The sequence below is a fragment of the Sceloporus occidentalis genome, unplaced genomic scaffold (assembly GCF_023333645.1).
Source record: "Sceloporus occidentalis isolate IW3139 unplaced genomic scaffold, rSceOcc1.0.p SCAF_5, whole genome shotgun sequence".
Lineage (NCBI taxonomy): Eukaryota > Metazoa > Chordata > Lepidosauria > Squamata > Phrynosomatidae > Sceloporus > Sceloporus occidentalis.
In genome coordinates, this window is record NW_028316985.1 from 175,805,867 (window position 1) to 175,822,485 (window position 16,619).

Here is a 16,619-nt window from a genome sequence, read left to right on the forward strand (position 1 = left end):
TTATGTTGAGACAATTTCATCACAGTATAGAATCAATAGTCACGAAGTATTTCTTCTCTCCTGCTACCTCTGTGGGGTTGCCTCCCACTCATTCCTTTGTCAGCATGGCTGCGGAGGAGCTACAGAGCACTCTTATACAGTCTTATATTTTGACAGGCATTAGTCATTGTGTGTGAGACAATTTAGAAAGGGAAGTGGAGGAAGAAAAGATTCTGCTGGTTCTTCTTACTGGAACCGTAAGTTTACTAACATGAGAACTTTTGGGGAAATTGATGGGATTTGCTTAACTGCATTGCTCTTTTTCTTTCTTTCTTTCTTTCTTTCTTTCTTTCTTTCTTTCTCTGCTTAAATCACTAAAACATCCTTTTGTTTCATCTGTGAGAAAGGCTCTTGAGGCATTTGACCAGTCTGCACAGAGTGATGGTGATGAGGGCCTGGCGGCTAAGGATCAGCGCTTGGGAGAGGTATTAATTCCCTTCTCTGCTAAATGGCTGGACAAGGAGGTGCTTTTTCATGGTCTCCCAGCTGCCTTGTTTGCTCTTGAGTATATCCATATCCATCTAATATAGATGCATGTGAACGCCCACATCACAGTAAACATACATGTATGTATGTATGTGTATCAGAGACTAGGCATGTATTAATGTGCTATTATTATTATTATTATTATTAACCTTTATTTATAAAGTGCTGTAAATTTGCACAGCGCTGTACATACAATCTTTTAGTTAGACAGTTCCCTGCCCTCAGGCTTACAATCTAAGAAGACACGACACAAAAGGAGTGCTATGGCAAGTCTGTGTGTATTCAACACTAAAAAAATTCTCTTACACAAGGGGGAAAAAGTAAAACTTTGTAACTTGAGCAAATATGCCAGTTACCCAAAACTTCCTCTTTTGTGGCAGAATCTGCCCACTCCCATCCCCTGGTATGCCAGGGCTCGCTCTGTTTCTTTTTGTGTAGCTTCTAAGCTCACCTTTTTGTATGTATGGGCACCAGGGGGCAGCAATGCCAATAGCATAGCCCCTTTCATAACTCCCCACTGTGTTGGCTAAAAAATAGGTCTAAGGTTCCCAAGTGCTCAATCTCAGTATTATATTGAACAGAATGGACCAGCTGGTCTCTTTTTCCATTTGTTTGCCATTGAGGAGTTTGAATATTGTATGTCCCCAAACTCAGAAGAACTAATTATTTTTTTCTGATTGACTTTTCATCATCCCCTGTATGTATCCCTTTCAAAGAAAACCAGACTGTCTTTCAGTTTTACCCTCTGGCCAGTAGATTTTTATGTTTGAGCAGGGAATTGAACCTTCATCTCCAGAGTTGTAGTCCAAAACTGAAACCACTATCCCATGCTGGCTCTCATACCTTGCTTCAAAATGAAGCATTGGACATTTTGATGCATGTTTCAGAATAACTGGATATTTTTATCTCTGTCTGTTGCTTGGCACTTGTACTGGAAATGAGTGACTTTATAGGTCTCCGTACGTGATGATTTGACAACTGTACAATCAGTTGAATGACTAACAATCTAGTTATATGCCTGTTTACTTAGAAGTAAATTCCACAGAGTTCAGTGAAATTTATTCCAAGGTAAGCATGCATAGGATTGCAGTCCTAAATATGTACAATTTTTGCTACTATGATTAGGTATTTTTCTTTTCTGCAAATGAGCAGGGAATAGGATAAAAGGAATTATAAGGTAGTCCCATGACATGAATGTCTAGTCGTAACTGACTGTAGGGGGCAGTGCTCATCTCCTTTACTAAGCCGAGGAGCCAGCATTGTCCAAGGAATGCTCCGATGGTCATGTGGCCAGCATGGATTGCACTGAAATCAGTTACCTTCCCACTGAAGTGGTACCTATTTATCTACTTGCATTTGCATGCTTTCAAACTGCTAGGTTGGCAGAAGCTGGGACTAGTGACATCATGCAGCACTCGGGATTGTCAGATCTGGAGTCTTAACCACTAACTACTTTGTATTATATGTGCAGTAATCGTAGCATTCGTCTTTCTGTAAGTGAGCAGTCTCTTAGGAAAATGAGGTATTGAAGGCATATCTCATGCTATGTGCATTCTAATGTATTTAAAGGCATTTTCAGAACTACACTAAAGTACATTCTTTCTCTTTGCAAGAATACAGAAAATGAGATTGATGCCCTGCCATCCACAAATGAAACTTTTAACATTTCCGTCACTGGAGGTAAAAAGAACAAAAACACATTTTTTTGCAGAATGTTCCATTTGCTTTGAATGCTTAGATTTTCTTTGTAAGGCTGCAATGGTGATTGTCAGCAAGTGTTTTTCTTTTCCTTGGTACAGATATTGATGGCTTAATCACTCAGGCTTTGCTGACTGGGAACTTTGAGAGTGCTGTTGATCTCTGCCTCCACGACAATCGCATGGCTGATGCTATCATACTGGCTATAGCTGGTGGCCAGGAGCTGCTGTCCAGGACACAGAAGAAATACTTTGCAAAGACACGAGGCAAAATTACCAGGGTATGTATGCCTATGTAATCATAAGTCCCTCATTTTATTGCAAACAGGCATCCAGAAGAATCAGTTAATCAGAGTTCAGAGAAACAGGTGCATTCATTTTGCATGAAGACAGGGAAGTAGTAAACTGTCAGACTATTCATCCTATACTGTTAATACTGATTGACTACAAGGTTTCTAACATGTTTGCCAAGGTAACAGTAGCAGAAGAGAGACCTTTTAAGGGAGTCATATTTCAGAGTACTTTTAGAGATCAAGACTTAAATTTCCATCCATTTCTGTTATTATATCAGACAGTGGTTCCCAATTTTTTGTCCTCCATTTGTTTTGGAGTTCATATCCTAGAAGCCCCAGCCAATTTGGCCAACAGTCAGGAATTATGGGAGCTGGAGTTCAAAATATCTGAAGGACCAAAGGTTGGGAACCACTAATGACAGGCTTGTGTGTCTACCAAATCAAAAGGTGGGGCTATACATTTTATTAACTAAACAGAAGGAATTAATATCTCCATGGAATTCTCAGGGATCAGACTGTTTTTGAACTGTGAATTATTTATTTATTTATCTAACATTCTGCCTTTCTTCCAGTACAGGGACTCAAGGTAGCTAACAAAATATAAAACAGTAAAAGTTAAAACTATTCAAAGCATTAAAATGTAGATACATAATTTAAAAACAATTAAATAATTTAAAAAGTTTAAAACATTACACATTAAAACTTAAAATATATTTAAAACTCTGTACAAACTTCTATAGAATACTTGCACAGCATTTAAAGTCCAACCTTTATCAGTTTGACAAAGCCTGGTGGCATAAGAATGTTTTTGTCTGCCGCCAAAAGAGGACAAGGGATGGGACCATCCTGGCTTCTCTACAGAGGGAGTTCCAGAGCCTGGGAGCAGCCACTGAGAAGGTCCTTTCCCTTGTTCCCACCAAACAAGCATAAGAGGGTGGTGGGACAGAGAAGAGCAACGGTGATCTCAGTGCTCTAGTGGGCTTGTAAAGGGGTTTATGGTCCTTCAAATAACCTGAATCCAAGCTATATAGGACTTTATAGGTTAAAACCAGCACTTTGAATTGTGCCCACAAACAGACTGGCAAGCAGTGGAGCTGTTGCAACAAGGGAGTTGCTCCCTATAGGTAGCTCCCATTAACAACCTGACTGCAGCTTTTTGAGCCAAGTGAATTGATATTTCGCCAAACAATCGTCCAGATCATTGTTCTTCAGGTGAAGCCAATACCTTCTTCTAAACAAATTTGAATTTCAGCTGTTTACTGTCAAAGGTTTTATCTATCTACCCTCCTTAGCATCTGCTCCTGCTCTCCCAAGATTGAAGCCTACATTGTTTGCCTGTACAAGGGCAACACTTGGCATAACTCAAACATTATCACTCATCTGGGGAAATTAGATAAGTACAATCGTCCCTTCCCTTATGCGGGCGATCTGTTCCGGGGACACACACCCTGCGTAAGGGAAAAAACGCAGATGCTCAAGCCCCATTCAAGTGAATGGGGCTCATGCCCACAGCAGCATGTGGCGGTGCATGTGCCACAGGTGCACGTGCCGTTGCCCTTTCCGGCACACAGCGCTGCTCCTTCTGGCATGGCTTACGGTATATGCTGGAAGGCTCATAAGGCGCGCCCCACATATGACATGGGCACACTGAAATTTAAATACAGCTTTAGGCAAACAGGTTTCTGAATTAATTACCTGGAGTCTGGAAGTTCTATCAAGAAGACAAATGGTGCAGTTGATTGCACGTTCTGCAGTGGCTAGTACCATAGACCATAATGAATAAAACATTTGTAAATATCAAACAGGCAAGAAAAAGAGGCTGCAGGTTAAGGCAGCAGTTATATCTGAGAATGGGCTGGGGTTTAGAGCTGGAAATTAATGACCTTGTTCAGGATGGACAGACAGTGGATCTGCTTAAGTGATTTGCAATAAGTTAGTACATTAGTAAGGCATAAGGGTGGAGTGATGGTGGTGGGGAAAAAACACCTTTTCTTCCTCCACTACCACCACCTTGCCACTCTCATACCTCTCAGATATAATTGCATTGTACTGAACCACCACCAAAACCAACTTGTCTTCTGGATTGACTCACTCAACAGAATTTCCCAACTAATCAGTTGGCCATTGAATCACTTGGATTTACATAAGTGCTGACTTACCATTCAGCAGTTCTTCCATTGGATCTGTGCCATTTGGGGGTATCAACTGGATTCAAGTCTAAGTGTTTTGGCTGAGTGAATTGTTCTGTGTTCCCTCAAAGGGGAAAAACCTAATTGTGGGTGTTGGAGCTATAACTTTTCTGTTTTGATTTATTAGTTTCATACATTCAGAGTTGTTTTTTTTAAAGGAGTCAAAATATGTTCTTCAACCTGCACTACAAGTTGCCATTCTGCCATTTGTCTAGGTCCCTATTCTGTTGCATATGTGGACCTAACCATGACAGATTGCAGTCAAAATGAATCATGGCCATATTAGTATAGCAGTAGTAGCAGTAACAGTGTCTTCTATGTTCAGTACAATGCAATTCAATCCTGTTTCAAAGCAAGGTTTTCAGACTGTCTGAAAATGCTCAGCTCTTAATGTGTTGTGTTTCTTCTACTTGGAATCCTGACTTGATTATTTTAAAAAAACAGGAACAACTCAGATTTGAGGAAAATATACTTACTTGCACATATACCTTTTCCTTTCTTTTCCAGCTTATCACTGCAGTTGTGACTAAGAACTGGAAGGAGATTGTTCAGTCCTGTGATCTGCAAAACTGGAGAGAGGCTTTAGCTGCTGTGTTGACTTATGCTAGGCCAGATGAATTTGCATCTCTCTGTGGTAAAAAAAATGGACACAAGTTCAATTTAAATGCAACATCTTGTTCATTTCATTCATTCAGTTTCTATCCCACCTTTCTCTAAGTATGGAGACCCAAGGCAGCTCACATACATGGACGCTTCTCATTTAGTAAAATAGCTCCTATCTTTAACGCACTTGAGGACTAATTTGTGAGGGTGAATAATAATAATAAATAAAACTTTAATTTATATCCCGATTTTTGTTACCACAATCAAAGCGGCGTACAACCTTTAAAAATACAATATATACAATTCTCCCCCCCCCCCCTTTAAAAAAGGATTAAACAATTCTATCCATTAAAATTACAGGCAATAAAATCTAAAAACAATAATACAATAATAAAATAACGGTGGGCAGAGTCTTCACTTATATATGTCTGTGGGGGGAGCATTACATGGCCGGGTTCTATTCTGGTAAGGCCTGCCGGAAGAGATCCTTCTTGACAGCTTTCCTGAAGCTCTCTAGGTTGGTAATTTGACGGATCTTGTCCGGCAGGCCATTCCATAAAGGGGGAGCGATCACGGAAAAGGTCCTCTGGGAGGTCGCCATCAATCTGGTCTCTGTGGACTGCAACAAATTCCTCCCAGAGGATCTGAGTGCACGGGGCGGATTACACGGAAGGAGGCGATCCCTTAAGTAGATTGGGCCCAAGCCATGGATGACTTTAAAGGTAATGACCAACACCTTGTAGTGTGTCCGGAAACGGAATAGGCAGCCAGTGGAGTGATTTCAATATTGGTGTAATATGGTCTCTCCTACTTGTTCCTGTAATCAATCTGGCTGCCATATTCTGTACCAGTTGAAGTTTCTGGATTAGGCACAAGGGTAGCGCCATGTAGAGCGCATTGCAAAAATCTAGTCTTGAGGTTACCAGTGCATGTACTACAGTTTCGAGGTCACCCGGCTCCAGGAAAGGGCGCAGTTGACATATCATGCGGAGCTGATAACAGGCACTCTTGACCGTTGCATTCACCTGATTTCTCATCTGAAGCGACGAGTCGAGAAGCACCCCTAAGCTGTGAACACAGTCCTTTGAGGGAAGCGTGAACCCCTCTAGGACTGGAGGTTGCGGCCCGATACCTGGTTTGGGGGTCCCTACCGTAAGTGCTTCTGTTTTGTCTGGATTCAGCTTGAGCTTGTTTTCTCCCATCCAGTCCATTACTGCTGCAAGACATTGATTGAGGGGAGAAATACCATCTGTCGTCATTGCTGATGACTGAGACATGGAGAAGTATATTTGGGTGTCATCAGCATACTGATAACACCCCGCTCCATGTCTACAGATGATTTATCCCAGTGGTTTCATATAGAAGTTGAATAACATCAGGGACAGGATGGTGCCCAGAGGGATGCCACATTAAGCTCTGTTTTTGAAGAGCAGCTGTCCCTGAGCATCACCCTCTGGAATCTACCTGAGAGGAAGGAACGGAACCACTGCAAGGCAAAGCCTCCAATTCCTAACTCTCTCAGGCGTTCCAAGAAGATGTCATGGTCTATTGTGTCAGATGCCACTGAGAGATCTAATAGCACCAGCAGGGTCATGCTTCCTCTGTCGATGCTTAGACGAAGGTCATCAGTTAAGGCGACCATGGCAGTCTCCACCCTATATCCTGTCCTGAAGCCAGTTTGAAATGGATCTAGAAAATCGGCTTCATCCAAGACCACTTGGAGCTGAAGAGCGACAGCCCTCTCGATCACCTTACTCAAAAATGGCAGATGGGAAACAGGCCTATAATTTTTCATGTCCAGGGAAGGTTTTTTCAGAAGCGGTCTGCTTCCTTTAAGGCAGATGGTACATAACCTTCCCTAAGGGATGCATTGATGAGTCGTCTAAGAAATGCCATCAAGGCATCACCTCCCTGGATGGCCAGCCATGATGGGCAGGGGTCGAGAGGGCATTTCCCTGGATGAAGATTAACCTTCCATTATGAAGCCAAGCCCTCCCTCCAGTCCATCTACCTTGGTCCAGGCCTCGGAGGTAGAGAGGAACTGCTGGACCTCTTACCCTTTCCCTCCACCACTCCCTTCTCCTTCTGTGTCATGTCTTTTTAGATTGTAAGCCCGAGGGCAGGGAACCGTCTAACTAAAGAGATTGCATGTACAGCGCTGTGTAAATTTACAGCGCTTCATAAATAAAGGTTAATAATAATAATAATTTTGTCTTCCTCACCTTTCCAAGGATCTTGTCCACGTCATCAGTACTCACAAGCTCAAATTGATCCAGTCTAGTCTCATAAACGGATTGACTTAAACAGAATACAGTGGTACAGTTGTTATATTGTACACATTGCCAAATATAAGCTTATCACAACTGGTCACAGTATTCCATTGGTCTGTTTTGGCAGGAAGGAGTATTAGTATTGGAGGCAAGTCATCCAGAGAATGACAGTGCATATTGCAGCCCTTCCTAGACTAGGGCCCTTCAGTTGTGTCCAACCATAATTATTGGGCACTGACCTGCACATAGAGGGGGATGATGTATAGTAGAGGAGGATGGTATAGTCCAGCACAGTTGAAGTGGGGTGATGAAGGCTGATTTCTTGACTCTAGTTTTATAAATCTGTTCGGCAACTGCAGGTCACCCTCATAGAGTCACAAGGGCTATCCAGTCCAACCCCCCCCCCCCCTTCTATGCAAAAACTTAGAATCAAAGCACCCCTGACAGATGACCATCCAGCCTCTATTTAAAGAAGGAAATTCTGCCACTCCAAGGGACTGAATTCCACTGTCGAACAGCTCTTACTGTCAGGAAGTTTAGGTGGAATTTCTTTTCCTATACCTTGCATCTATTGTTCTATGTCCTATTCTCTCAAGCAGCAGAAAACATGCTTGCTCCATCCTCAATATGACACCCCTTCATATACTTAAACAAGGCTATCATGTCACCTCTTAACCATCTCTTTTCCAGGTTAAACATACCCAGCTCCTTATGTCTCTCCTCATAAGGCATGGTTTCTAGGCCCTTCACTATTTTGGTGAGATTGTTCTCTAGAAATTGTTCCCTCTTCACTTGATCCCACAACTGCCAGGCTGCTGAGGTATATTTTGAAACTAGTGAATTATAGCACCAGCTATTGGAAAGCAAGACTCCTCTGGCTGATAGAGTATTCCAAGCCAATTTGGAGATGAACCGCCAAACCCTGTCTCCAGTTTGAATAATCTTGAGATTTATTACAGACTTGTGCACCTCCTTACCCTTCCTCCTTCCTTTTGCATGATGATTTCCTTCTCAGGTATCATGCTTACTATAACCATAGTTTGCTACAGTGTTTAGATTGGTCACACATAGTGTGCCTGATTTATTAATTTCAGCAGAGAGTAGTTAGGGAAAGCCGTTAAGTGAAGGGAAGGAGCAAGGACACAAGGGTAGGAAGAGGTATGTGGGCCAACAGCACATTCTGATCAGATGTTTTGTAAGATGTTTCAATAATTATATTTTTGTATATGCATTCAGATATATCTTTTTTCTGTGCTTATTCCTAATTTAGATTTATTGGGTGCTAGACTTGAAAATGAAGGTGACAGCCTTCTGCAGACTCAGGCTTGCTTGTGCTACATTTGTGCGGGGAATGTAGAGAAATTGGTTGCCTGCTGGACTAAAGCTCAGGATGGAAACAATCCATTGTCTCTTCAGGTCAGTGTCATCATTAAATGGTTTCCTTTGGCCTAGTCCCTGGGATTTTAAATGGCATGTAAAATACTGTAGGCTTCTGAAATTACCTTCTTATATTTCCATTTCCCTTTGGATAGAAACATAATACAAGGTTTGGCTATTGCAATTTGGCATTCTCAGTAGTTCACTCTAAACCTAATACAATGGGACCTCACATTTGCTGGGGTAAGGGACTAAGGACCCCCATGAAAGTGGGAAAACCTCGGATAAAAACACTATTTTTTTACCTGAGAGAACTTCTCTAGTAATAGCTAGGTCCTCCAGCTCAACTCTGTGGTCAACTTCTGCTGGAAGTTGACCATAGAATTATTGGAGGACCTACAGATGCCCAGAGAAGTGTTCTCTGTAGGAACCTCTAGGTCTTCCAGTGCAACTTCTTTCAAAACTTGGCCATAGAGACACACTGGAATATCTAGCGATTCCTAGAGCGAATGTATTAATCAAATCCACAAATAGTCAGATCTACAAAATCAAAGCCGTAAATGTGGAGAACTAACCGTAGATGTTTGGGTTGCTTCAACTAAAGAAACATCTAAATCACTGCACTTGCTACTTAACGCCTGTTAAATGTCCAAACATAGTGTGGTGAGGAAGCCAGAGTATCCCCAGCAGCCTTTAAACTCTCATCCACATTGGAATCATTAGCCTTCACCCATTGCTGTAGCCCCCACCATTATTGGGCAGCTGTTCCGCTCAGTATTAAGAACACAAGAAGAGCTTATGGACCCTTTGGATGGGAGGAAAGCCCTGTCCAATCCAGCATTCATTTCCCAGATGCCACTGGGAAGCCCAAAAGCAAACAATAACCCTGCCCCATTGTTGAGGGTTGCTCATTTTCTGGCACTAGGAAAATTATGAGAGCTACTTTACTAGTGGCATGACACAGAATAGAAACACAATCCTTACTTACTCCATTCACTCCTGAGAATGATCTGAAGGCCCATGACACATCTGTAATACTGACATTAAGCATATTTGATTCTGTAAACTGCTTGAGTGAGAGGGATCCATGAACTGTACATAAGCCATTCTTTGAAGGAAGAACAAGATATTTTTAAAAATGTTTATGTATGTGTAATGTATGTATTTGCCTGCATATGTTCATACACATGCACATACAGAAGAGCTCGTAATCCAGACTGAGCAGAATACAATCCTTGAAGAGCAAAATAGAGTCACACACACACACACACACACACACACACACACACACACACTATTCCTAGGGTTTAGAGCACAATGAATATAAATATAAGTAAATATAAACAAAAACAGTGAAGATTCCTAGAGATAACATATTAAACAAATCTCTGATTCATCAAATCCATATAAGACAAACCGGTGAATGTGGTGGGCTGAGTGTATTTGCCCGCCCCAGTTGTTCTAGGGTCAGTGCATTTTTTATCAAATGCTCTTAACTCTTAAAAGGAGAGTTTGCCATTTGTATACAGCACTGTGAAAGTAAGCCAATCTTGGGCAAGCATAGATTAACCAATTGCAGTATTTGTGCTCTTGCAAAACTCTTGTCCTTACAGAAATAAGACTGCTACTACTACCATACCTTTTGTGGCCATGTACGTTTGGACTCTGATCAGTTTTCCACTTAGTATTGCCTTTTCTCCCCCCCCCCCCCCCCCCCCGACCTTTCATCTTCATTTCCTAGGATCTAATTGAAAAAGTGGTAATCCTACGTAAGGCAGTACAGCAAACACAGGTGATGGATGGAAATGCTGTTGGTGCTCTTCTGGCTGAGAAGATGAGTCAATATGCTAACCTCTTGGCTTCACAGGGCAGCATTGCTGCAGCATTAGCTTTCCTACCTGCAGACACCAACCAGGTAAACAAGTTTAATTTTCTTTCCTTAGTTTCTTACACTTTTTCCTTAGACTAAATGAGCAGATCTCAAGTTGCAAACAGATTACTGTCTAAAACTGACAGTTGAAGGCCTTTTAGGCACCTGGGTCATTGCAGTAATGGGGCTTTTTTGCTTACATTGGAAGATGGATCTTTGCATGCTAGCCTGCACCAAAAATGTCAGTGCATTTAGGGAAAGAAAGCCAGCCCATAACTGAGCTTGTGGGAACTACTGCCACTGTAATTGTGCTGTAATACTCCTCCACATGTCTCTCTTGGAAGAGCATTTTTCTCTCTTACTTTGAGAATCCCTCCTCCTCTCCCTCTCCCCCCCCCCCTTGGGCATCACTTAACAAAATAAAAGAACATCCATTCAGACTTTTTGAGTTGTCTATGGCCTGGTACAGACCGCCCAAAAAGGGCGGTCTGCTGGCGCCCTGCTTTGCTCCATGAGGAAGCCGCAGCGGACAAAGCGTGTGGCTTTCTTGGGGAGCAAAAAGCGGGTTCCTTTTGTGGCGCCATAATGACGTCGCAGTGCGCCATAATTATGGCACCACAACGTGCATATGCTAGGCATCCGTTGCATCAAAATGGTGGCACCCGTTTGTACAGGGCACCGCCATTTTGACATACAGAAGATGTACTAGGGTGAGGCAACCCTAGCACGTCTTCATGATGTGCTATGGCACTGGTCTGTACCGGGCCTATGTGATGCTGATAGTACTGATACCATGCTGATGAGATAATCAGGCTTTACAAAGTGACAGAATAAAGAATGTAGAATGTATACAGTCTGAATTAAGACACCAACCCTCTGAAGTATTCCAGTAACACCCCATAGCTTACTTATAAAGTATGTTTCTCTATGTATGTCTGTAATTCCTTGTTTCATGGTTTACAGCCAAACATTGTACAATTACGGGAGAGAATTTGTAGAGCCCAAGGAGATACCCCCAGAGGCCCAGAGGCCCCCAAAGCAACTTATGAGAGGCAACCTACAGCCAAGGGAAGAGTCGGACCTACAGCAGGCCAGATGCAAATGCCACAGCAAATCCCAGCCCAACAATATTATCAGCAGGTAATTATTCAGCAACCACACTTAATTTTGGGATTAATACAGTCACAGTTTTGTTGAATGATTCCATTTGATGATATGTGCATCATGGTCTGCAGAATTTCTGTATGAAGAGCATCTTAAAAGGCTTTCGGATAGCAGCATGTGTGTTTTTTACAGCTTGTAGCAGTGTATCTTGCACTTGTTTCTAGAGTGCACTCTTAGAAGTCATATTAGTCAGGTTGCCTGGGGGTTGCACACAATGGCAAACATGCTTAGATAAATATAAAATGTACAGTACTTTTAAATGCTTAGTGTTCTCTCAGATATTGCTTGGAAACTGTTATCTGTTTTCCCCTTCTTGTTTGTTGCTTTTCTGTATGCATGCCTTGGATTTCATTTACATTCTTTCTACAAAGAATAAGCTAGTTATTTTCTCTCCAGATTTGAGTACTCTTTCATCTATCAGTATGATTGTCGAGTAGCTATATTGGCAAATCTATAACTTTGTTAGTGTACTCCATTTATGGTAGACTTGTAAATGGTCTATTGATTGTGGTGAGCAAGAATCATCTTACAGGTGGGCAAACAGGGAAGTGTTTCTAAACTGGAACAGAGCAGTCTTTTCTTTCAAGCTGTTATGTCAACTTTCAAGCTGTTGTGTCAAGCTGCTATGACTAACATGAGTGTTTGTGAGCAGGTGATCGCTGAACATTTTTATAGATTAATAACTTTGCTAAGCTTATTTCTCAGACTGTTTTATGTGTAGTGGTAGTGAAAGTCGCACCTATTTTCTGTTGTTCCTAGATGAGATCCCTTTCTTTCTCCCTCCTTCCCTCTATATCCGGAGTGGGCAAATGTCATGGGTTAGGAAACCTTCATGGCCTCTAAGATCCTTTAAAGAACTACACTCCCCCTGCCAACAACTTTGATTTTTTTTGCCCCTAAATGGCCCCCAGCCCCAACCCATGTTTTTTTTACCATCTCTGGGTCTAAAATTAACCAGGGGAAGAAAAACTTGCCAAAATCTGTCCCTATACCCTCTAAAGGGGCAGTGGGGGGAGGTATTTGGGGACAAAAAAATTGGAGGGCCCCAGGGGCAACAAAAAGAGGCCTTGTAGACTAAATGCAGGCCTCAGTTTTTCCAACTCTGCTCTTTGATATTTCAGTTAGTTGCTTTTCTTGACTAACATACTTTGACTTCAAAGTAATTAGCTTTGGAGGCCAAGTATTTCTTTAGATCTTGCAACCACACTGGTAGTATACGACCAGGTCAAGGGAGAGCATACACAGCAAACGCCATTGTTGCTTGGTGTGGCCTTTTATATCAATACATTGTATGTTGAAAGAAGTGAAGTTGCACATGAGTCACATAGGAAATATTATGTGGGACAGCCAATTAAAGCAATATTCAGTAGACTGTATTTAGTCCCAATGGCAGTGAATTGGTTATTAGGATATAAAAGAGTTTACAGAAAAAGAAAAAGAAAAAGAAGAGGAGAGAGAATAGAAATTTCTCTGGTAACAAGAGGAAATGCACAAATACTTTCCCACCTCTTTACTATATACCTTGGAGACTTCAAAAGAAAATTACAGAGTCAGACCAGCTTAATATCAGTGTTTCAGTGTTAACATTTTGAAGTTAATAGAAGAATGTAGTTAGTCCCCAAGCCTTTCCTCCTGCACCAGTATTTCACGTGACTGAGTTGCTCTGATAAAACAGCGGCTGACTTCAGATCAATACTTTTCAGCTGTGACCTTTTGAAGGACACCAGTGTAGAAAATAGCTATATTAAAAATAAAGATGAACAAAGTAACATACTTCTTTTGTATTCTTTGTATTTCTCACTGTGAAAGAGGGCTGCCAAGACACCACATAGCTATTTCAAATTATCTTTTATGAGCCAAAATCAAGGAAAGGGGGGATCGTAAATATGCATATGCTAAAGTGGTGGCACAAATTACCATCTGAATCTCAACATCAAATTACATTGGGCCCTCCACATTTGCTGGGTTTAGGGGCACAGGGCCCCTGTGAAAGTGTGAAAACTACAGATAAAACAACTATTTTTTTTTAACCTCAGAGAACACCTCTCAGGGAATGTTTAGGCCCTCCAGCACAACTGCATGCTTAACATCCCCCAAAGATTGACCATAGAATTGTGCTGCAGGAACTGCTAATGCCTAGAGAAATGTTCTCTCCAGGAATCTCTAGATCTTCCAGCACAACCTCTGGTGTTGTTCATAGAATCGCACTGGAGAACCTAAAGATTCCTAGAGAGTACATACCCACAAATAATCAAATTTGCAAAACAGATGTGGAGGGCCAACTGTATAGTTGCAGTAACATCAAGGAAATTAAGTTAAATCCTTGCAGGTATACCTCAGTGAACATAGTAGATGTGAAAATTTGGTACAACAAGGAAGAATAATCTGGAGAGAATAGGAATTGGTTTCTGCACCACAAAGAAGAAAGAGCAGCTCAGTGTGTGTCATTCAAAACATGATTATATGCAGACATGAAATGGAACAACCAGGTCTGATATGCCTTACTATAGTAAACAAAAACATATTGAATCTTTAGAGACCACTTGAAGTTTTTTTCCTCAAAAATGCATACAGGGATAGGATACTTTTTTCTTTCAGCAGCTTCCACTTTTATTATAGTTTCCTCTTTTGGTGGCCAAATTTATAGATCAGTGTTTTTTTAATATGTTGATGGGAGCTTATCTGCTTTCCCCGTTTCACTTGCTTGTCATGAATGTTCAGCAAGGGATTCTAGAAGGAGTTGCTGTTTACCTTGTCTGTTGTAGGCAGAACACCAGTTATGATAGGATTGGCTAGAATAGAATCCCATTCTTTCCTAGCTCAAGCTTTATTGTGTTGTTTACTGCAGATGTGTTACTGCAGCCTGACACAGAAAAATCTGTTTTTCTCTAGCCCTCCTTCACCATCTTTCAAATGCCAATGCTGTTTTAAAAAACATCCAGTTAGATAGAGGATAATGAAAGAAAGAGAGGTCCAGTTGGTATGAAATAACTTTGTAAAAAGGAAATTTCTTTGTTAAAGGCTTTGTTAACTGAGGTATGCCTATATTTCCTGTTGTTTAAATGGATTGTTTAAGACTGCCTTCTCCAAGCTGGCACTCTCAAGCTCTGTCAGACTCCAACACTCATTATCCCCAACCAGAATGCCAGTGCCTCCATCTGGGGCTGCCACGGGCCATATTGGCTGGGGATGATGTGTAGTGTGGTCTAGCAACTCAAGACAGCAACAGTTTTGGGAAGCATAGTTTAAACCATTCTTATCCCCCTAGCAGCAAATTTTATTGCTATAACCTCTTTTAACTGTCTTTATTCTGTCTCTTAATGCTCCTTGGCGATAACTGTGATGAAGTTTTAATAATAATATAATAATAATATTTATTTATTTATACCCCGCTCTTCAGCCAAGGCTATCAGAGCGGCTTACAATTTGTAAATTAGACATTCCCCTGCCCTCAGGCTTACAATCTGAAAAAGACAAGACACAAAAGGAGAAGGGAATGGCAGTGGGGCAGGGGGAAAGTCCAGCAGATCTACATCACAATTTTCAATTTTAATAATTGATTCAGACTGCCTTGGGAGTCCTTTTAATGTCTAAAGGTTGAAACATAAATATTTGTATATTTTTAATTAATATATATGATGCATATATGATTATTGTAGAAATAATCATAGAAATAAATAAGCACACTGTTATGAGTGAACAATAAGAAACATGTCTTGTCTTTTCTTCTTGTGTTGCATGAAGAGAAATTTTAGAGTAGAATGACATTATCACAGCAAATGTGTGCTCCTAAACTGGCATTTGCCAAGATAATGTTCAAATACAGAGGAAAAGGGAAGAAGAGTTGAAAGAGCTGGATGTGTTTAGATTAGGATAGAGGCATGATAGCTGCCTTCAAATATCTGAAAGACTTTCACAGAGAAGACTGAGAAAACTTATTTGCTTTTGCTTCAGTGGCCAGACTAGAATGAAAACTGCAAGAGGAAGCAATTTTCATGTAACCAGAAGATACCTCTTTATGATACATGTTGTCTGATAGTGGAAACAGACTGCTCAGGAGGTCATGGGTTTTCTTGGAGTATTTAAGCAGAGATAGATGGTTGTCAGTAGCACCACATCTCGAGGCAGGTGGGGAGAGGTCCTGGGCACCCCTTACTCTCTGCCTTATAAAGCCATGCTGGGCAGGGAGGGAGAACCCTGGGCACCTCGCCCCGCTCCCAAAGCCCCGTACCGCACCAGGTGCCGCTGTGGTTGTGTCTCAGGCATACTCAATTTTCCTTCTGCATTGCGAATCCTGCACTGAGCAGAGGATTAGATTAGAAGACTTTAGAGTCCCTGCCAACCCTTCCATTCTCTGGTGGAAGAGACTTGTCTTTAATAATCTAGTGCCTATTCAGGTTCATAACATATGTTTCCATGAATCTGCTTGACTTCCAGTTTGGGACTTTGCTGATGATAGATGATTCAATATAGAAGAAAAAGGGGATACAGGCAGCAAAGAAAAGACTAATTTTTCATTATGCTTGCTAATTCTCCCTTACAAATGCTCCTTCTATTCCTGTGTTTTCTTGGGACACCTAGATTTGGAAGCATCAGAAGACTCTTTCTGTGTAACATGGTACAAAGATGTT

The 16,619-nt window shown here is 41.4% G+C and overlaps 1 protein-coding gene across 10 annotated transcripts in view; it reads left to right on the plus strand.

Moving 5' to 3' along the window:
• The window catches only part of SEC31A (SEC31 homolog A, COPII component), a 70,958-nt gene that overhangs the window by 29,105 nt on the left and 25,234 nt on the right, over positions 1-16,619 (plus strand). For all 10 annotated transcript variants that reach the window (XM_089526213.1, XM_089526214.1, XM_089526215.1 and 7 more), the window contains exons 14-20: positions 387-464; positions 2,139-2,205; positions 2,325-2,503; positions 5,212-5,338; positions 8,848-8,993; positions 10,696-10,869; positions 11,788-11,964. In XM_089526213.1, the coding sequence (XP_089382339.1) occupies positions 387-464; positions 2,139-2,205; positions 2,325-2,503; positions 5,212-5,338; positions 8,848-8,993; positions 10,696-10,869; positions 11,788-11,964 (948 nt within the window). The remainder of the gene's footprint in view (positions 1-386; positions 465-2,138; positions 2,206-2,324; positions 2,504-5,211; positions 5,339-8,847; positions 8,994-10,695; positions 10,870-11,787; positions 11,965-16,619) is intronic.